This window comes from Centropristis striata, chromosome 15 (genome assembly GCF_030273125.1).
Source record: "Centropristis striata isolate RG_2023a ecotype Rhode Island chromosome 15, C.striata_1.0, whole genome shotgun sequence".
Taxonomy (NCBI): Eukaryota; Metazoa; Chordata; class Actinopteri; order Perciformes; family Serranidae; genus Centropristis; species Centropristis striata.
Window position 1 is genome coordinate 3,019,322 of NC_081531.1, and position 21,249 is coordinate 3,040,570.

Genomic DNA, 21,249 nt, shown 5'->3' on the forward strand with positions numbered 1-21,249 from the left:
AAAGGGACCTTCCACACACAACACGGTAAAGTGCCATTCATATAAAACTCACATTAAATTTCATATCAAGGTGAGGGCCACAAAATATCGTCACGAGGGCCGCAACTGGCCCGTAGGCCGCGAGTTTGAGACCCATGCGCTAAAGAGTCCAACGTTCATTCAAATAAATAAGATGCCTTAAAAACATACAGGAAGCCTTATTTTCCTTTATAATAATTAATTAAAATATGCAATGATTAAGATCAGTGTGAACCGCGTCGCTGGCTGGATTTGAATTCAACAACTTCCACATTTAACTAATAATAGCTAACGGTTATTTTCCAGCTAAGGCAGCAAGGGTTATGAAGTATGAAGACTCTGATTACGTGCTGTGTTCCTCTCAGGTGAGATCACATTTGTTTAGGAAAATGTGCAGAATTTACCTGTTGTTTCCTGGATATGCAACGGTTGCTGGGTCTGATCGGGCCATGAACTTTGAATAAATCAGAGGAATTGCAAACAGTCCATCTATTTTCTCACTCTGTCTCCCCCTTTTTAACCCCCTTTGTCTGTGTCTCCCCCTTTGGAACCCCCTACCTCTCTAGAAATAGGAATCAAACACAAAAAAGGAAAAAAAATCCAGGAATAATAATAGTAATATTGGTAATATAATAATAACCTAATGCTTCACTCTGCAGGTGATGGGCCCACAGGTTGTCATCTGTAATCGTGCTGTGATACTCTCCCTTTCTCTCCACTGCAGTCTGCTTTAACAAAGAAACTCTGATCATTGATATTCTTATTAAAAGCAAAATTCTCAGGAAAGAACATAGATCCTTATGTGTCATATTATCAGAAAGTACACCCAGAATAAAAAGAGCTGGATCAACGTGAAAGTTGATCCCCAATAACAAAGTATTTTAATTTTGATCAACACCTTACAACCTGTAATTGTGCAGGTCATTTGCCTATCGCTTCCTGCAAATGCAAACGATTGCTGCGTCTGATCCGGCCATGTAGTTTGAATAGTACTTAGGGATCGCACGCAGTCTGTCGATTTCAACAGCAGCAGCAAGTCTGAAGGGTCACTCTCTCATGAAGTGAGAGACAAATCAAGATGTTGGTGGTTTTTCTGCTCCTCGTGGCTTCACCAGGTAAGTCTTTCTTTTCTTTTATATTCACACTACATTGATATATCATAGTGGCTACAGAGCTCTTATCACAACTCTTTTATGATGCCCTTCAGTTACATTATAATTCACATTATAAGTCAGAAGCCAAAAAGGTTTAAAATATGATGATGTGTTGTGTTGTATAAATTAGTCCTGTTTCTTCACCCTCTAGGCCTTTTTAAAATGACCTTACACTTTACACCTTAAGGTCTCGAAGCGGTCCCTCTCATTCAAGTGTCATAAAAATGTGATATATAAAAATATTTTTTTCACTTTCACTGCATCAAACCATTAAGCAGCTTCAGACCTTACAAAGATATACATTTTTTTTTTCATCTTTTATGTTTTTATGCCCATTTTGTCATAAGAACCCCTTATTTTCTCAAATAAGGTGCAAAGTGGAATATTTGGGGTGAGGTGATTACAGCCTTGACTAGGTCAATAATTGATAACTCCTTTATATTAATCCCAACACACCAAGAACATTTTTACAGTGTTCAGCTTTTTCATTGCCATGCATTTTGCAAGGTAAGAGAACCATTGAAACTGTATGTGATTTAGCTCTGCATGAGGAATTTTGGAATTTTAAAAATTATAATAAAAAACAAACCCTGGCCAAGTTTCATACAATTAGCCATTAAACTACTGAGATTCAAAAACATAAAATTAGCTGAATGTACACGTTTGGTCCCTAAGGAGCCTCGAGGGTTAAATGCAGAATATGTAAAAAGAACAATCTTTCAGTGTGAAACGGTGTGCAGCTATATTAAAATATATTCTATTCTGTATAATATCAGTGTTTTTCAAACTTTTCATGCCCAAAGCACACCTTGACTCGTTCTTCTCTTGTTATTGAGCAGTGGGTGCTGCTGGCGGCCCCTCCCTCATCCTAAAGCACACACAGACCTGCAGCAGTCACTTCCAGCTGCAGCCAGCAGGACATGTTAACTCCTCCGCGTCTAGTGTGCAAATGAATCACGCATGTGCAAAGTCACTGCTGGCTGTCTTCCAGTCAGTGACTCTTTTAGGTCACCTTTGCCGGTCCCGAGGCCGTATAAAGGAGGAGAGTTGGAATTGTGACAGAAGGCATGCATTTGCAGTTCGAAACATATTTAGGAAGATTTTTACTGACTTTTCATCTCTCCCATGACGTTATTCCTCTCTGCTACAGCGTCTATTACAATTACACACAACAACACATCTGAATCCATTCAAATATAAAGTTATGTATAAAAAGTTCTTTATAGCAAAAATGTGACCAGTATTCATGTGTGTCTCTACAGGCCTGTGTTCTGAACGTCCGTACCATTTAATTTCTGACCTGAAGACTTTTACTGAAGCACAAAGTTACTGCAGAGAGAAATACACAGACCTGGCCACTATAGACAGCATGGAGGATGTGGAGACCCTGAACAGAATGGCAGAAACAGCAGGAGTTTCCTCTGTTAGGTCCCTTTATTTACTGTTTTTGGTAATTTTGTGTCTTTAAAAATAATTTTGTGTCTTTTTAAATAATTTTGCCTCTTTTTTGGTAATTTTTTCTGTCTTTTTAAATAATTTTGTGGTTTTTTTTAAATAATTTTGTCTTTTGTAGTAATTTTGTCTTTTAAAATAATTTTGTCTTTTTTTAGTAATTTTGTGTCTTTTTAAATTATTTTGTGTCGTTTTAAAATAATTGTCTTTTTTGGTAATTCTGTGTCTTTTTTGTAATTTTGTGTCTTTTTTTAGTAATTTTGTGTCTTTTTAGATAATTGTGTGTATTTTTTTGGCCATTTTGTGTCTTTTTAAAGTAGTTTAGTGTTTTTTCAGTCATTTTGTGTCTTTTTAAAGTACTTTTGTGGGGTTTTTTGGTCATTGTGATACTGCCTCCAGCGGCCCCCAGGTAATTTGAGTTTGAGACCCCTGTTTTAAAGTTTTACAATCTGACCGTGATAATTCAGAGAAACTTTAAAATCTTTTTCCCACTGAACGAGGACGAGGGATTTAGTTCCCCATTGAACGTGTATTATAAGAGATCTCTTAATGTCCAGTATAAACAGCAGGAATTATTACAGGAAGCAGAACCTGTTTCACTGTTCATATGGACACATGAATATTATTATTAATGCAAATATGTGTTTCAGAACACCTGGATCGGGCTGTACGATGACGTGAACAGCTGGAGGTGGTCACTGTCAGACACAGGTTTCTACAAACACGGAGAGGAGGAGTTCAGAGGATGGGCTAATGGACAACCAAACAATTACGGAGGTGATGAATACTGCACAGTGATGTATAGTAGTGGACGATGGAACGATGTCCGCTGCAGAGACCGCAGAGAGATGGTCTGCTCTGATGTCAGAGGTGAGAATATTAAGCAGTGAAGGTAAAACAGACCAGTTGAGCTTGTTGAGTCCTGCCTTCATTTCAAATCAAATCAATCAAATCAAATCAGAATTACTTTATTCATCCCCGAGGGGAAATTCAGTTAGTCTGGTAACAGAGAGAGAGGAGCCGTCCACTGCTGTTTTTTTGGTCCATAAAGGTTTTGTGTAGCGGATGATCCGGGTATTTCAGGATGGACTCGAACATCTTGACAGTGGATGTCTCCACCACCTCCTCCAGTGTGTCCAACCTGGCTCCAACCACAGAACCAGCTCTTTAGACCAGTCTGTCCAGCAGACTGCAGCATAAAACAACACACTACCACCGCAGACTGATAAAACATCTGACGCATCTTACTACAGATGTCCAGAGATCTGAGCTTCAAGAAGAAAAAGAGGCGGCTCTGCCCCTTTTTGTAGAGAGCGTCTGTGTTGATGGACCAGTCCAACTTATTATCCAGGTATACACCTAGATACTGAGAGCAACACCTCCATGTCCATGTATTCACTGGCTGAAGAGGGGGCTTGTGTCTGCGGAAATCTATGATCATTTTCTTAGTCTTTGAGGTGTTCAGTAGGAGATAGTTCTTGTGACTCCAGTCACTGAAGGCTTTTATCAGATCCCTATATTCAGATTCCTGTCCATTCCTGATACACGCCACAATAGCAGTGTCGTCCGAGTACTTCTGAAATTGGCAGGACTCAGAGTTGTATTTGAAGTCTGCTGTGTACAGTGTGAACAGGAGTGGAGCCAGAACAGTGCCTTGTGGAGCCCCTGTGCTGCTCATTAATGTCCCAGAAACACAGTTCCCCAACCTGACATACTGTGGTCTTCCTGTCAGGTAATCTGTGATCCAGGAGATGAAGGAAAGATCCACTTCCAACTCTGTGGTTTTTGAGTATGTTGGGTTGGATGGTGTTGAATGCACTTGAAAAATCAAAGAACATGATTCTTACATAAGCACCAGTTTAAGTATAAGTTTCCTCCAGATGAGCAAGGGCACAGTGAAGCATGTAGAGGACAGCATCGTTCACTCCGATGTGTTGTTTGTATGCAAACTGCAGGGGGTCGAGTTTGTCTTTGACTTCAGCTCTCAGTAGGCGTAGAATCAGCCGCTCCAAGTCTTCATGATGTGAGAAGTGAGGGCTACTGGTCTGTAGTCATTAAGTTCAGCTGGACATTTTTATTTTTGGTACTGGCACAACACAGGAAATTTTCCACAGTGCCGGCTGGAATTTCACTGTGAGAAGCTGCAGGTTTATATAAAGAGCTCCATCATTAACAGCTTTATCCCACGTCACTGTCTCAGTCAACAGGGCTGCAAGAAAAGGAGTTGATATGCAAACAGCTCCACGGTGACTTCAGCTTCATGCTGACATTCATTAAGAAACATCAAACTGCTGAGAAAAATATTCAGAAGCAGAAAAAACTAAAATATAAAGTTTGCATCTATGTTGTGTGTGATGTTGCCTCTGCACAGCTCTTCTCTGGATCTATTTTCAGGGCTGAATGTGACTTTTGTCTTCATTAACGACTCCATGACCTGGACTGAGGCCCAGAGCTACTGCAGAGAACACCACACAGACCTGGCCAGTGTGAGAGACCTGACAGAGAACCAGAAGGTCCAGGAGCTGATTCAAGCAGCAGGGGTAATAAATGTCTGGATCGGCCTTTTCAGAGACTCCTGGAAGTGGTCCGATGGAAGTAACTTCTCGTTCAGCCACTGGCAGCCAGGGGAACCTAATAACAACGGGGGGGCTGAGGCTTGTGCAGCAGTTGTTTTCGGGTTCTCTGGAAGATGGGTGGATGTGCCCTGTGGCCGGATGTATCCATTCATCTGCTACGGTCCAGGTGAGTGGTAACCCCTGATTCAAACACTATTTATATCAGATTTAGGTTTACTTTAGCATCAAATGACACTAAATGTGAACACTCAGGATGCTGGTGTTAGCGTGCAGTGTGACCAACTGCAGATAATCAGTTTGTGTTGACTTCAATGTGAGAATATCAACAGATGGAGGAAGTAACTGCTTCTAACTGACTGATAAACCCCTGAACGCCCCCTGGTGGCGGCCTGCAGTATAGCTCTAAACTGACCACAGGCAGGACAAAACTAACTGATGACACTTTATATCAACAGGATGCTGATTATTATCCAAGCAGAAACCTCTCAACTGATCATGTTTGATTATGTTTTTAAAGTCCCTTCAAAGCAAGTGTTCAGACTGAGGCTGAGGAGCTCTGTGGACCCCAACGACCCTGCTGTGATGGAGGCAATGCTGAAGCAGGTAAATCTGCTTTTTATTCACATTTTATGAAAAAACTGAGCAAACAAATGACTGTTGGAAGCATCAAGGTGAAACTTTATTAACCCTCAGAGAGTGAATTCACATTAAAGCAGTAAAAGAAACAGTCTGAGGAGGAAACAGGTAAAGAGACATTTCAAATAATAAAATTTAATAATGTCCAAATACAATCCAGCGTTTACAGGATAAGAAACAGGGAAAGTTACAGGAGGATGAAATCTCTCTGTGTGAGTAATAATGTTTCTCAGTTCAAACAGAAGCTGAAGGCCCAGGAGGTGAATGATGATGTCACACTGAGCTTTAGGAAGCAGGCAGATGGAAAAGCCTTCCACAAGGAGAAGTAGAAGACCAGAAAGGTGGAGCTTTAATTTAGATTTGCTGTGAATCAGAAAAGTGTGTTTCTTTACTCAGATACCCCTTTTGGACCAAAGCAGTTTCAGGAGCGTTTGGAACCGGTGCTAGTGCTGGTTCACAGTTGGTTCCACTTGTGAACCAGCTCTGAACCTGTTTTCTTTTCCACAGAGAGCCTGGTCATTACGTCTCTGTTAACGTCTGTATGTCTCCGTCCTCTCAGCCAGTATAACAACAACAGACTACATGTCTCTACAGCACATCTGCTGCTCATCTAGATCACTATGGACGCCCAATACATTCTGATTAACACTGAACGTAACATGTTAATGTTGGACTTTGTTGTAAGCTAATGTTAGCATGCTAGCTGGCCCGCATCAATCACATTGCTGTTAGTTTAAGTTGGTCTTTTTCAACGGCACTGAGTTGGTCTTGTTCTTGCTAGCACGCTAACGTTAGCACGCTAGCGATCACCCATTAACGTTAGCATGCTAGCTGGCCCGTATCAATCACATTGCAGTTAAACAAATCAAATAATTGGATGAAACATGTTTTAGTTGGTCTTGTTGGTCAGATAGCCCCGCCCCCAGCCCCTGATATAAGCAGTTCATAGTTCAAGACCATCAGACAGTTGGTGCCGTATTGGAACCAGTTTTCTCGGCTGGGAACTGGTTCTTTGGCGGTGGAAAATCAAAGAACTGTTTTCAATTGGGCACCGGCCGGAAACCGGCTCTGGTGGAAAAGGGGTCAGAGTCTTTGTGTGATGTGTGAGAATAGAGCTGCGACAATTAGCTGATTAATCGACTCCTTGCAGCTGTTTTTATAATCAAATAATCATTTTAGTCATTTTACAAGCTCAAATGTCAAATATCTGTTGGTTCCAGCTTCTCCAGTTTAAAGATTTAATGCGTTTATTGGTCATAAACTTATATTTACTCATATTTAAACATAGAGAGACTGTCTGTTTATTAAAACAAGACATTTGAATTGATCTGTTTGGGCTGTGGGAATCTATAACAGGTAATGTTTTATTATTTTTCACATTTTATAGGTAAGATAATATAAATGAGATCTGACTGGAATCAACTCCAGTGAAAATACACCTTTAAACTTTAATGTTGTGTTGAATCATTCAAATCTACTTTCATGAGTAAAAACATCTTTCTTCATTTGAGTTAATATATCGCATCAAAACATGCCCAACAGTTCTGGCTTTTCAAATATGAATATTTAATGCTTTTCATAGTCATATATGGTCATAAACTTATATTTACTCATATTTAAACTTGTTGGTTTATTATTATTATTATTATTATTATTATTATTATTATTATACAAGACTTTTGAATTCATGTGCGTGTGCTGTGGGGGTTTATAACAGAGATTGTTCACTATTTTCTGACATTTCATTGATAATATTAATAAGATTAGATGACAAATATTCTTTATGATGAGATCAGATATTTGGTTCCTTCATATTTTTTGGTTTATGAATTAAAGTTTCACTTGGAACAATGCCGTCATGAAATAAAACCAGATTTTTACATTTTTTTTAAATAAAAATGAGTTTATAATGAAATAAAATAATATCAAACAAAGTAATGTTGCTTTGAAAATGTATGATGAAATAACATAATGTCTGCAATGAATTTAATAAATTTCTTTAATTATTTCACAAATTGTCTGTTTCTTTATATTTGTCATAATTTACTTGTATGATGATTTATTTGGTATTTTCTTTTTCATGGAGATAATAGAGAACACTTTCCATAATACTGATAATTTTAACAATAAATGGCCTCTGTGATCTATAATCTTATATAAAGTTTCATCTCTGATATTTATATTTTAGGCTTTATTAAGAGTTATAATAGTTTACTGCCTGTTCCTGCTGTTTATCAATGATGTGACAAGGTTTGACACAGTCTCGCGAGACTTTGTGTAACGCTATGTGTGTTGACAGATCTCGCGAGAGTGAGCTGTGAGACAGAGGCAACCTTTCTCTCCACAACACCTCTGCCGTTGAGTTATAACCGTCTCGGTGTTGTGACGTGAATCGTCTCCCAGCAGAATGTTTTCCCGCCGTCTAACTTAATATTTCACTTGTGGATTTCCGCAGAGAAAGCAGCGACACCGGAGCAGAGAAACACCTCCGGACAGCACGGCACCGTTTATCTGACTCATTATTACTCATTAAATCCACTGTTTTCGGATCAAAGTGCTTTTAAAGACAGATACTCGGCGAGATCAACTTTAAAACGAGCGAGCTGAGCAGGTTTGTAGCCGTTCACTTCATGTAACCGACAGACGTTCGCCTTTTAAAATGCGTTAAAAAGGTAAATTAAACCTTTAGATCACGTTTTTATGTGATAATTAATAATGTAATGTCTGTTTGTCCCGGGTCACTCACAGGGAATCCGTTAACTCGCTTCTTTTTGGGTTTATTGAGACTTTTGTGTTTGATGGTGCAACACTCTGAACTTTATATTCATTTAAATATATATACATATACGTGTGTGTATATTCATGAATGTGTGTGTGTGTGTGTGATACTCACAAAATAAGTGTTTTGTTGAGACATTCTTTTTTATTATTGTTGTGTTCATAGCAGTTGTATTATGTGATTTTCTTGTCTAAGAATGATAAATGACAGAAGCTCCCAGTGAGCTGCTGTAGCGTGAACTGGCCGCTGGGTGGCAGCACTGACCAGCAGCGTCACTGGGCTCCTTGCAATGCCTCCTGGGAGCTGGGCTCATCATCCAGATGAGAGGAGGAGCAGCAACAGTTGTCCTGCTTCACTGGTTTCTGTTCTATTTACAGGTGAGTTCCTCACTTTTTATCTGACTACAGATGTCTGTAAACTAATATGAATCCCCTGTGATATGTGGATCATAAGCTTAAAGTATGTAAAGTAAAGTAATAAAGTAATGTCAAGTGTGTAGATATTTAAGAGTCATGGTACGTGAAGGTTGTAGAAAACAGGAAAATGTTTATTTTTGGTCTGATATGAATTTTGATGAGTTTGTTTTCTTGGAAATATATAAAAATAGATGTGAATGTTATTCAAACGGCCATTGCTTCAATGCAGACAAAATAAAAGAAATAATTCATGATTGCAGTGAAGAAGTTAAAATGAAAATGAAAATCAAATAATCCAGATGAGAGGAGGAGCAGCAACAGTTGTCCTGCTTCACTGGTTTCTGTTATATTTCCAGGTGAGTTACTAACTTTTTATCTGACTACAGATGTCTGTAAACTAATATGAATCCCCTGTGATATGTGGTTCGGGAGCTAAAAGTGCGTTAAGTGTGTAAATATTTAAGTGTCATGGTACGTGACGGTCGTAGAAAACAGGAACATTTTTATTTTTGGTCTGATACGAATTTTGATGAGTTTATCTTCTTGGAAATCTGTTAAAATAGACATTCACAGGGGTCCAGACTAACTTTTTGCATTGGTTGCAATGAAACCCCAACATTTGGGTGCACCTTAAACTTTGTGCTGGTGCACCTAAAAAAAAAATTTTGGCACACCAGCACAAATTTTAGGTGCACCCACATTTTTAATTGCGTCGCCTTAAACACCATAAGGTCACTTTTTATCACTCCATAACTTTCATATAATGTGAATGATTTTTAAACAAGAACAAGGTGTAGAGAAATGCTTGGCTGCGGTCGAATAGTCAAATTTGCTTAGGAACCTTCCTAACTGAGTGAAATGACCCGGAAGTATTATCGTAGCCGCCATGATAAGAGCTGTTCGAATTCTCTAACTGTTAAGGAAAGGAGCTTCAATGCTTCCTTTAGTATCTCCTTTAGCATAGGATACACCGGACCATCCTTTACGAAAGGAAAGGAGGTAATGGCGTCCCACAATTCCTTGCGGTAGCAGCATATAAGGCCGACCGGTCATGAGAAGAAACGAACAAAATGACTGACAAATCCCGCAGATCGTCGTGTAAGTTACTGATGTGTTTTCATCTTAATTTAATTATATGTTTAATGTATGAATATGATGTTATAAGAACTTGTCATAAATTTGTTGCATCAGTTTGCATTAGTTATTTCCTCCTTTTGAACGTTATGTGTCTCTGCCTTTACGAATATAATTCATTGAAATAATTGAACTTTAGTCACAGATGCTGAAACCCTTGCCTTAATAAAGGCAAGGGTTAAACTGGAGCAGCTCTTCAGTGGGAAGAGGAATGCAGCGAAATCAGGCTGGGAGTAAGTACATCTGTGAGTTAAAATATGATTGTAAGTGTTGTGTTGAATTAAGCTAATTGTGATTTATAGGCAGCTGGTGAAGGAGATTGGGCTGCAGGGGCAGGTGACTGCCATGCAGGCTGCCAAAAAATGGGACAACCTAAAAACAAAATATAAGGTGAAACAAATCCTATAGCTGGGTTTGGTGGTGGAATAATGTTTGTGGACACTGTGTTGTACATTTGATTCTCACATTTAATTTAAAGCAGACTTCTGAGGCTAAAACAGTTTAAAAGGCACAATGCTGAATGCCCAGTAACAGACTGTTCTGCCTCAACTGTGTTTACAGTAACATGCTTTCATCCATGTTAATAGGAGTTAAAGAATCCCCCAACGGGAACAGGCAGGGACAGTGGGGAGGCACCAGCAGCTACTTGGCCATGGTTTGATGCCATGCATGAGGCACTTGGTGAGAGGCCATCTATTCAGCCTCCCACCCTTGTTGACTCATGCTCGGCATCAAATCCTGCCCCGCCTGCTGCTGAAGCCTCACCCTGTAGCAATGCCACATCTGGGGGTGAAGTGCCATCAGGCCACGGTGTCTCCAGTTGTGAGGAGGAGGAGGAGGAGGAGGAGTCCGTGCCATCCTGCAGCTCTCAGCCACCTCCAAAAAGGCGGAGAAGGGGCACGAGTGTGCTGAGCTTTCTTAAAAAGCAGGCCGAAAAGGAGGAGGCCAGGGATGCAGCACTTTTTGCGTAAAATGAACGATTTCTTAACCTGTTCAGCGAATTAGTAAAAAAAAAATAACAAAGCAAACCGTCCTGTTGTGTTGACTTCAAAATGAATGTGAGATTCAAGTATAGAACCACACACTACCTGACCTGTTGTGATCAACATCACTGAAAATACTGATTTCCTTGTACCTTCTCACCATTAGTGTGGTGGTCACATTCCAAAACATTTGCAGTCAAAGCTGTAGTGCTGGAACTGCAGCCTCTCCATGGAGGCTTTGAGTGAAGGACAGAGCCATCATGTTGTCCTATTTGCTAATGACTTCATTTACATTGAGACATTATGTAAATCAGTTTAAAGCTCCTTTACCACTGACTTAACGAGTTTAGTGTTTCTTAGGCATCAAATGGGTTTTGCACATTAGAAAGATCCACTGCAATAAATATGACAAACACTGTGTGATATAAGGAAAGTCGATTTATTAATCGATAAAGAAAATGCAGAAGAAAACTTCTTCAATTCACTAAAACAAAATTCTTTCAATTTACAAAATGAAATAATCATGCTCTTGCAGAGGTGAGGGACGCCGATTTGGGGCAGACACCTGTGCTGCCAATCTGTCCCTCAGATGCTGACCTCCTTGATATTCTTGCACAGGTGGTGGCTGCGGCACAGGATCCTCTTCTACAGCTGGCTCCAGGATGTCCCCAGCTGTGACGCAAATGTTGTGGATAGATGGACTGGATTCCATTAAGTGTAATTGTGTTGGGCCCTTGTCACATTAAACACATTAGATGTTTGCCACCTGTATCAGCCAGAACAACTTCAAAGCACAATCAAGTGCCATTTCATGGTGTTTAGTGATATGTATGGTGGTTCGCAAATGAAAGCATACTTATTTACAGACATACTTGCATATACATATTGTAATCCAGTTCTGTCATATTCTGTGTAGTCTAAATTGTACACACTGGACCGTAATACTATTATATTCATAGGCCATCTTATAATTGGATCAAAATGAGGAAGTTAATCTCAACAATATGGTTGACTTTTCCGGTTCAATACGTTGAAAATGAAGAATAATGACATAGGATCTCAATTCATCCAATTTTATTTTTATTTTTTTTAATTCTTAGCAATTTTATAGATTGTGTATATGTGAATAAGATCTGACACATAATAAAGGTATGCTTTCAAAGCATAATAACATGTACAGTAGTGGCTTTGTAGCACTCAACGTTGTAAATGTGCCATGATTTATCAGTTTTCATTCAATCATACCTATTGGTATTTTGTCTATAAATATGAATGGACAGGTGCATGATCAACCTTTCTCAATGTGATCACCATTTTGTTTCACTATTGTGACTGTCGCGGTCTACTGTATTATTCTTTTTTGTTACATTTCATTTCCAATCATGGTAATCGCCTAATATTCGTGAGAACGCTGATTTTTGTAGTCCATCTTCGGAAAATTGTAGTTTCACCACGACATTCGACGTCATCAACATTGGCCGTGGCGTGATGACGTAGACTAAGTGTAAGTGCAGTCGGATTCTCTAAACACCGCGATCGTCTTCTCCTAACTCCTCATGAATTCTCCTTCTCATCTTTCCTTGACCTCGTGACGTTTTCCATTGAGGTTAAGGAAAAGTGGTTAGGAAAGGACTTAGGAGCTGATTTTTTTGACTATTCGACCGTACCCCTTGTCTTTATTTAATTGAACTGCTCTCACTGAAAGCACAATTATATATGTACATATATATGTATATATGTATTTATATATTAGGGGTGCACCGATTGCAATTTTCTGGCCGATACCGATTTTTTTATAACTCACAGCATACACCTTCAATGTTTGAATCTTATTTAATTGAAAAACAATAACACAGAAGTATTTTTCTTTAACAAATAAAGGAAATTACAATGTCTGAGGTAGTTAATAAAATATTGAACTTAAAATAAATAGCAACAATTTACAGCACAAACTAACAAAAGAACTGCAACCATAAATAAAGTGTTTTTTGGTTTTGTTATAGTACAACATACAGACAACTAGGGAGGGCATAGATTTTCGAATAGTCATTAAATATAAAAAAAAAATCGAATAGTTCATCATATCTGGGAGGAAAAAAAGTTGTATTACTGGTGCCTTCCGCACGGAGGTAGCGTAGCATTTGATGATACAGTGTGGCGGCTAGATGCCAAACTGTAGAAGAAGAATATAAGCAATCGTGAATGAACTGGGATGCTAACTGTGCACGGTGTCTGGTGCTTTTTCTAAACAAACAGAGATCGCTAAGTGAACACCTCCCGCAGCAGCAGCACATACACACTGTACTGCTACAGAGCTAACTGTTAGCCTGTTAGCACATACACACTGTACTGCTACAGAGCTAACTGTTAGCCTGTTAGCACATACACACTGTACTGCTACAGAGCTAACTGTTAGCCTGTTAGCACATACACACTGTACTGCTACAGAGCTAACTGTTAGCCTGTAAGCACATACACACTGTACTGCTACAGAGCTAACTGTTAGCCTTTTAGCACATACACACTGTACTGCTACAGAGCTAACTGTTAGCCTGTAAGCACATACACACTGTACTGCTACAGAGCTAACTGTTAGCCTGTTAGCACATACACACTGTACTGCTACAAGAGCTAACTGCCGCTAACGGCGGCTCTTCTTCTTAAGAAGAGTAAGAAGGAGTCGCTGGATTTGTCTCCAGTCGCTTTCTTGAAAAATAGTTGCTAAGGGGGGTCTGAAAAGTTGCTGAATTTAGCAACAAAGTTTGGAGCACTGCTTTGCCGGTGGGGGGTTATTATCATTATTATTATATAAAAGTTAGTACATGCTTTTGTTACTTCAAGGTTAGATTACTGTAATTCCTTACTGTCAGGCTGCTCCAATAAATCCATTAAAACTCTTCAGTTAGTCCAAAATGCTGCGTTTGTTTATTATTATTATACAAGACTTTTGAATTCATGTGTGTGTGCTGTGGGGATTTATAGCAGAGATTTTACACTATTTTCTGACATTTCATCAATAAGAAAGATAAGAACCCGTAGCATTGTGTATATGATGTTCTGATGGGGTCTGGTGTGTTTATGTGCACTAGCAACCACCAGAGGCAGCGTTTCAAAAAGCTGTGAGACAAACTCAAACATGATTCCTGAGAAGGGACCGACCAGTGAGTCAGTCAGGCTATACAGCCAAATCCTACTCACAGCCAATAATGTGAATGTGAGAGTAACTAGTGGAATCAAAACACAACAACCAGAATGTTTCTGTTCTCCAACGCTCCTCATCACATCCTCACACAGGAAGAGGCTGGCAGGCAGACTATAACTACCGCAGCCATCAGGGCTCCTTCTCACTTCTCTGATTTACATCCTCATTTCCCTCACTTGTCTTGTCCTTGAATCTTCGTCCCTCCCACCAGGGACACATGGAGAGACGCAGGAAACCAGGCGAGGAGAGAGGAAACGTTTTAGGACACATGAGAAGTCCTTTATTTCCTCCGAAGCGTCACGTGAAGCAACGTCCGTTTCTATTGATGGCGGCAGAGGGTCACAGCTGGATTAGCTGTCGGCCACTTATTTAGTCAATTCTGATACATTTAGAGCAGGGGTCTAAAAAATGAAATCACCTGGGGGCCGCTGGAGGCAGTATCAAAAAGACACAAAATGACTAAAAAGACACAAAATGACCAAAAAAAGACACAAAATTATTCAAAAAAGACGCAAAATTATTCATAAAGACACAATTATTTTAAAAAAGACACAATGATTTAAAACTTACAAAATTACCACCAAAAAAAAGAAAAAAAAAATTACCAAAAAAATTAATTAAAGGGACCTTCCACACACAACACGGTTAAGTGCCATTCATATAAAACTCACATTACACTTTCATATCAAGTTGAGGGCCACAAAATATTGTCACGAGGGCCACAATTTGCCCGCGGGCCGCGAGTTTGAGACCCATGATTTCGAGTCAAACAGAGCAGGAAGCAGGGAGGGGTTAGGACGGGGCTACCGCATGATTGATAGGTCACAACTACAATGTGTTTTCACTTCATCAAAGTTAACTGGAACATTTTGTTCTTAAAGATGTTGTTTATTATTCAGTTGGACTAAGAGACATTCTATATCAGAGGTCTCAACCTCAAAATGACCAAAAAAAGACACAAAATGACCAGAAAAAGACACAAAATTACCAAAAAAAGACACAAAATTACTACCAAAAAGACGCAAAAGGACAGAAAAAAACACTAAATTACTTTAAAAAGACACAAAATACACAGAATTACCAAAAAAGACACAAAATGACAGAAAAAACTAAATTACTTAAAAATGAAACAAAATGACTAAAAAAAGACACAAAATTACTAAAAAAAGACACAAAATTACCAAAAAAGACGCAGAATTACCAACAAAGACACAAAATTATTAAAAAAGACATAAAATTATTAAAAAAGACACACAATTATAAAAAAAAGACACAAAACACAAAATTACCAAAAAAAGACACAAAATTACCAAAAAAAAGTAATTAAAGGGACCTTCCACACACAACACGGTAAAGTGCCATTCATATAAAACTCACATTAAATTTCATATCAAGGTGAGGGCCACAAAATATCGTCACGAGGGCCGCAACTGGCCCGTGGGCCGCGAGTTTGAGACCCATGCGCTAAAGAGTCCAACGTTCATTCAAATAAATAAGATGCCTTAAAAACATACAGGAAGCCTTATTTTCCTTTATAATAATTAATTAAAATATGCAATGATTAAGATCAGTGTGAACCGCGTCGCTGGCTGGATTTGAATTCAACAACTTCCACATTTAACTAATAATAGCTAACGGTTATTTTCCAGCTAAGGCAGCAAGGGTTATGAAGTATGAAGGCTCTGATTACGTGCTGTGTTCCTCTCAGGTGAGATCACATTTGTTTAGGAAAATGTGCAGAATTTACCTGTTGTTTCCTGGATATGCAACGGTTGCTGGGTCTGATCGGGCCATGAACTTTGAATAAATCAGAGGAATTGCAAACAGTCCATCTATTTTCTCACTCTGTCTCCCCCTTTTTAACCCCCTTTCTCTCTGTGTCTCCCCCTTTTGAACCCCCTACCTCTCTAGAAATAGGAATCAAACACAAAAAAGGAAAAAAAATCCAGGAATAATAATAGTAATATTGGTAATATAATAATAACCTAATGCTTCACTCTGCAGGTGATGGACCCACAGGTTGTCATCTGTAATCGTGCTGTGATACTCTCCCTTTCTCTCCACTGCAGTCTGCTTTAACAAAGAAACTCTGATCATTGATATTCTTATTTAAAGCAAAATTCTCAGGAAAGAACATAGATCCTCATGTGTCATATTATCAGAAAGTACACCCAGAATAAAAAGAGCTGGATCAACGTGAAAGTTGATCCCCAATAACAAAGTATTTTAATTTTGATCAACACCTTACAACCTGTAATTGTGCAGGTCATTTGCCTATTGCTTCCTGCAAATGCAAACGATTGCTGCGTCTGATCCGGCCGTGTAGTTTGAATAGTACTTAGGGATCGCACGCAGTCTGTCGATTTCAACAGCAGCAGCAAGTCTGAAGGGTCACTCTCTCATGAAGCGAGAGACAAATCAATATGTTGGTGGGTTTTCTGCTCCTCGTGGCTTCACCAGGTAAGTCTTTCTTTTCTTTTATATTCACACTACATTGATATATCATTGTGGCTGCAGAGCTCTCATCACAACTCTTTTATGATGCCCTTCAGTTACATTATAATTCACATTATAAGTCAGAAGCCAAAAAGGTTTAAAATATGATGATGTGTTGTGTTGTATAAATTAGTCCTGTTTCTTCACCCTCGAGGCCTTTTTAAAATGACCTTACACTTTACACCTTAAGGTCTCAAAGCGGTCCCTCTCATTCAAGTGTCATAAAAATGTGATATATAAATATATTTTTTCACTTTCACCGCATCAAACCATTAAGCTGCTTCAGACCTAACATAGATATACATTTTTTTTTCATCTTTTATGTTTTTATGCCCTTTTTGTCATAAGAACCCCTTATTTTCTCAAATAAGGTGCAAAGTGGAATATTTGGGGTGAGGTGATTACAGCCTTGACTAGGTCAGTAATTGATAACTCCTTTATATTAATCCCAACACACCAAGAACATTTTTACAGTGTTCAGCTTTTTCATTGCCATGCATTTTGCAAGGAAAGAGAACCATTGAAACTGTATGTGATTTAGCTCTGCATGAGGAATTTTGGAATTTTTAAAATTATAACAAAAAACAAACCCTGGCCAAGTTTCATACAATTAGCCATTAAACTGACCCGATATATTGAGATTCAAAAACATAAAATTAGCTGAATGTACACGTTTGGTCCCTAAGGAGCCTCGAGGGTTAAATGCAGAATAGGTAAAAAGAACAATCTTTCAGTGTGAAACAGTGTGCAGCTATATTAAAATATATTATATTCTATATTATATCAGTGTTTTTCAAACTTTTCATGCCCAAAGCACACCTTGACTCGTTCTTCTCTTGTTATTGAGCAGTGGGTGCTGCTGGCGGCCCCTCCCTCATCCTAAAGCACACACAGACCTGCAGCAGTCACTTCCAGCTGCAGTCAGCAGGACATGTTAACTCCTCCGCGTCTAGTGTGCAAATGAATCACGCATGTGCAAAGTCACTGCTGGCTGTCTTCCAGTCAGTGACTCTTTTAGGTCACCTTTGCCGGTCCCGAGGCCGGATAAAGGAGGAGAGTTGGAATTGTGACAGAAGGCATGCATTTGCAGTTCGAAACATATTTAGGAAGATTTTTACTGACTTTTCATCTCTCCCATGACGTTATTCCTCTTTGCTACAGCGTCTATTACAATTACACACAACGACACATCTGAATCCATTCAAATGTAAAGTTACAAAGTGAACATGTATAAAAAGTTCTTTATAGCAAAAATGTGACCAGTATTCATGTGTGTCTCTACAGGCCTGTGTTCTGAACGTCCGTACCATTTAATTTCTGACCCGAAGACTTTTACTGAAGCACAAAGTTACTGCAGAGAGAAATACACAGACCTGGCCACTATAGACAGCATGGAGGATGTGGAGACCCTGAACAGAATGGCAGAAACAGCAGGAGTTTCCTCTGTAAGGTCCCTTTATTTACTGTTTTTGGTAATTTTGTGTCTTTAAAAATAATTTTGTGTCTTTTTAAATAATTTTGCCTCTTTTTTTGGTAATTTTTTCTGTCTTTTTAAATAATTTTGTGTTTTAAAAAAAAAAAAAAATTTTGTCTTTTGTAGTAATTTTGTGTCTTTTAAAATAATTGTCTTTTTTTAGTAATTTTTTGTCTTTTTAAATAATTTTGTCTTTTTTTAGTAATTATGTGTCTTTTTAAATAATTTTGTCTTTTTTGGTAATTCTGTGTCTTTTTTGTAATTTTGTGTCTTTTTAAAATAATTTTGTGTCTTTTTAGATAATTTTGTGCCTTTCTTGGGTCATTTTGTGTCTTTTTTTAGTAATTTTGTGTCTTTTTTATAATTGTGTGTATTTTTTTGGCCATTTTGTGTCTTTTTTGTCATTTTGTGTCTTTTTAAAGTAATTTAGTGTTTTTTCAGTCATTTTGTGTCTTTTTTAAGTAATTTTGTGGGGTTTTTTTGGGTCATTTTGATACTGCCTCCAGCAGCCCCCAGGTAATTTGAGTTTGAGACCCCTGTTTTAAAGTTTTACAATCCGAGCCGTGATAATTCAGAGAAACTTTAAAGTCTTTTTTTCCCACTGAACGAAGACGAGGGATTTAGTTCCCCATTGAATGTGTATTGTTAGAAATGTCTTAACATCCAGTATTAACAGCAGGAATTATTACAGGAAGCAGAACCTGTTTCACTGTTCATATGGACACATGAATATTATTATTAATGCAAATATGTGTTTCAGGACACCTGGATCGGGCTGTACGATGACGTGAACAGCTGGAGGTGGTCACTGTCAGACACAAGTTTCTACAAACACGGAGAGGAGGAGTTCAGACGATGGGATCTTGGACAACCAGACAATGCAGGAAGTGATCAACACTGCACAGGGATGACTTCATATGGACGATGGCACGATAGCAGCTGCACATACAACTATAAGGCGGTCTGCTGTGATGTGAGAGGTGAGAATATTAAGCAGTGAAGGTAAAACAGACCAGTTGAGCTTGTTGAGTCCTGCCTTCATTTCAAATCAAACCAATCAAATCAAAATTACTTTATTCATCCCCAAGGGTAAATTCAGTTAGTCTGGTAACAGAGAGAGAGGAGCCGTCCACTGCTCTTTTTTTGTTGGTCCATAAAGGTTTTGTGTAGCAGATGGTCTGGGTATTTCAGGATGGCCTCGAACATGTTGACAGTGGATGTCTCCACCACCTCCTCCAGTGGATCCAACCTGGCTCCAACCACAGAACCAGCTCTTTAGACCAGTCTGTCCAGCAGACTGCAGCATAAAACAACACACTACCACCACAGACTGATAAAACATCTGCAGCATCTTACTACAGATGTCCAGAGATCTGAGCTTCCTTTTTGTAGAGAGCGTCTCAGTTTAGGGACCAGTTCAACTTATTATCCAGGTATACACCTAGATACTTAGAACTTGGCACCACCTCCATGTCCACCCCACAGGTATTCACTGGCTGAAGAGGGGGCTTGAGTCTGCGGAAATCTATGATCATTTTCTTAGTCTTTGAGGTGTTCAGTAGGAGATAGTTCTTGTGACTCCAGTCACTGAAGGCTTTTATCAGATCCCTATATTCTGATTCCTGTCCATTCCTGATACACGCCACAATAGCAGTGTCGTCTGAGTACTTCTGGATGTGGCAGGACTCAGAGTTGTATTTGAAGTCCGCTGTGTACAGTGTGAACAGGAGTGGAGCCAGAACATTGCCTTGTGGAGCCCCTGTGCTGCTCATTAATGTCCCAGAAACACAGTTCCCCAACCTGACATACTGTGGTCTTCCTGTCAGGTAATCCGTGATCCAGGAGATGAAGGAAAGATCCACTCTCATCTCTGTCAGCTTGTTTTTAAGTATGTTGGGTTGAATGGTGTTGAATGCGCTTGAAAAATCAAAGAACATGATTCTCACATAAGCACCAGTTTCACTCCGATGTGATGTTTGTATGCAAACTGCAGGGGGTCGAGTTTGTCTTTGACTTCAGCTCTCAGTAGGCGTAGAATCAGCCGCTCCAAGGTCTTCATGAAGTGAGAAGTGAGGGCTACTGGTCTGTAGTCATTAAGTTCAGCTGGACGTTTTTATTTTTGGTACTGGCACAACACAGGAAATTTTCCACAGTGCCGGCTGGAAGTTCACTGTGAGAAGCTGCAGGTTTCTATAAAGAGCTCCATCATTAACAGCTTTATCCCTCGTCACTGTCTCAGTCAACAGGGCTGCAAGAAAAGGAGTTGATATGCACACAGCTCCACAGTGACTTCAGCTTCATGCTGACATTCATTAAGAAACATCAAACTGCTGAGAAAAATATTCAGACGCAGAGAAACTCAAATATAAAGTTTGCATCTATGTTGTGTGTTATGTTGCCTCTGCACAGCTCTTCTCTGGATCTATTTTCAGGGCTGAATGTGACTTTTGTCTTCATTAACGACTCCATGACCTGGACTGAGGCCCAGAGCTACTGCAGAGAACACCACACAGACCTGGCCAGTGTGAGAGACCTGACAGAGAACCAGAAGGTCCAGGAGCTGGTTCCAGAAGGAAAAAGAGTCTGGATCGGCCTTTTCAGAGACTCCTGGAAGTGGTCCGATGGAAGTAACTCCTCGTTCAGCCACTGGCTGTCAGGGGAACCTAATAACAACGCGGGGGCGGAGGCTTGTGCAGCAGTTGTTTTCGGGTCCTCTGGAAGATGGATGGATGTGCTCTGTGACCAGATGTATCCATTCATCTGCTACGGTCCAGGTGAGTGGTAACCCCTGATTCAAACACTATCTATATCAGATTTAGGTTTACTTTAGCATCAAATGACACTAAATGTGAACACTCAGGATGCTGGTGTTAGCGTGCAGTGTGACCAACTGCAGATAATCAGTTTGTGTTGACTTCAATGTGAGAAT

General features: G+C 39.3%; 1 protein-coding gene and 1 long non-coding RNA gene across 2 annotated transcripts; both read left to right on the forward strand.

Annotated features, from left to right (window-relative positions):
- The first annotated feature begins 8,844 nt into the window (after window positions 1-8,844).
- On the forward strand, window positions 8,845-12,323 carry LOC131986703 (uncharacterized). The gene is made up of 3 exons (XR_009395704.1): window positions 8,845-8,992; window positions 9,292-10,398; window positions 11,767-12,323. It is a non-coding gene; the product is annotated as an uncharacterized LOC131986703 (long non-coding RNA).
- A 6,885-nt stretch (window positions 12,324-19,208) lies between these two features.
- On the forward strand, window positions 19,209-21,249 carry LOC131986839 (C-type lectin 1-like). The gene is made up of 2 exons (XM_059351973.1): window positions 19,209-19,300; window positions 20,753-21,249. The coding sequence occupies exons 1-2, from the start codon at window positions 19,228-19,230 to the stop codon at window positions 21,103-21,105; spliced, it is 426 nt and encodes a 141-aa protein (XP_059207956.1). The 5' UTR covers window positions 19,209-19,227; the 3' UTR covers window positions 21,106-21,249.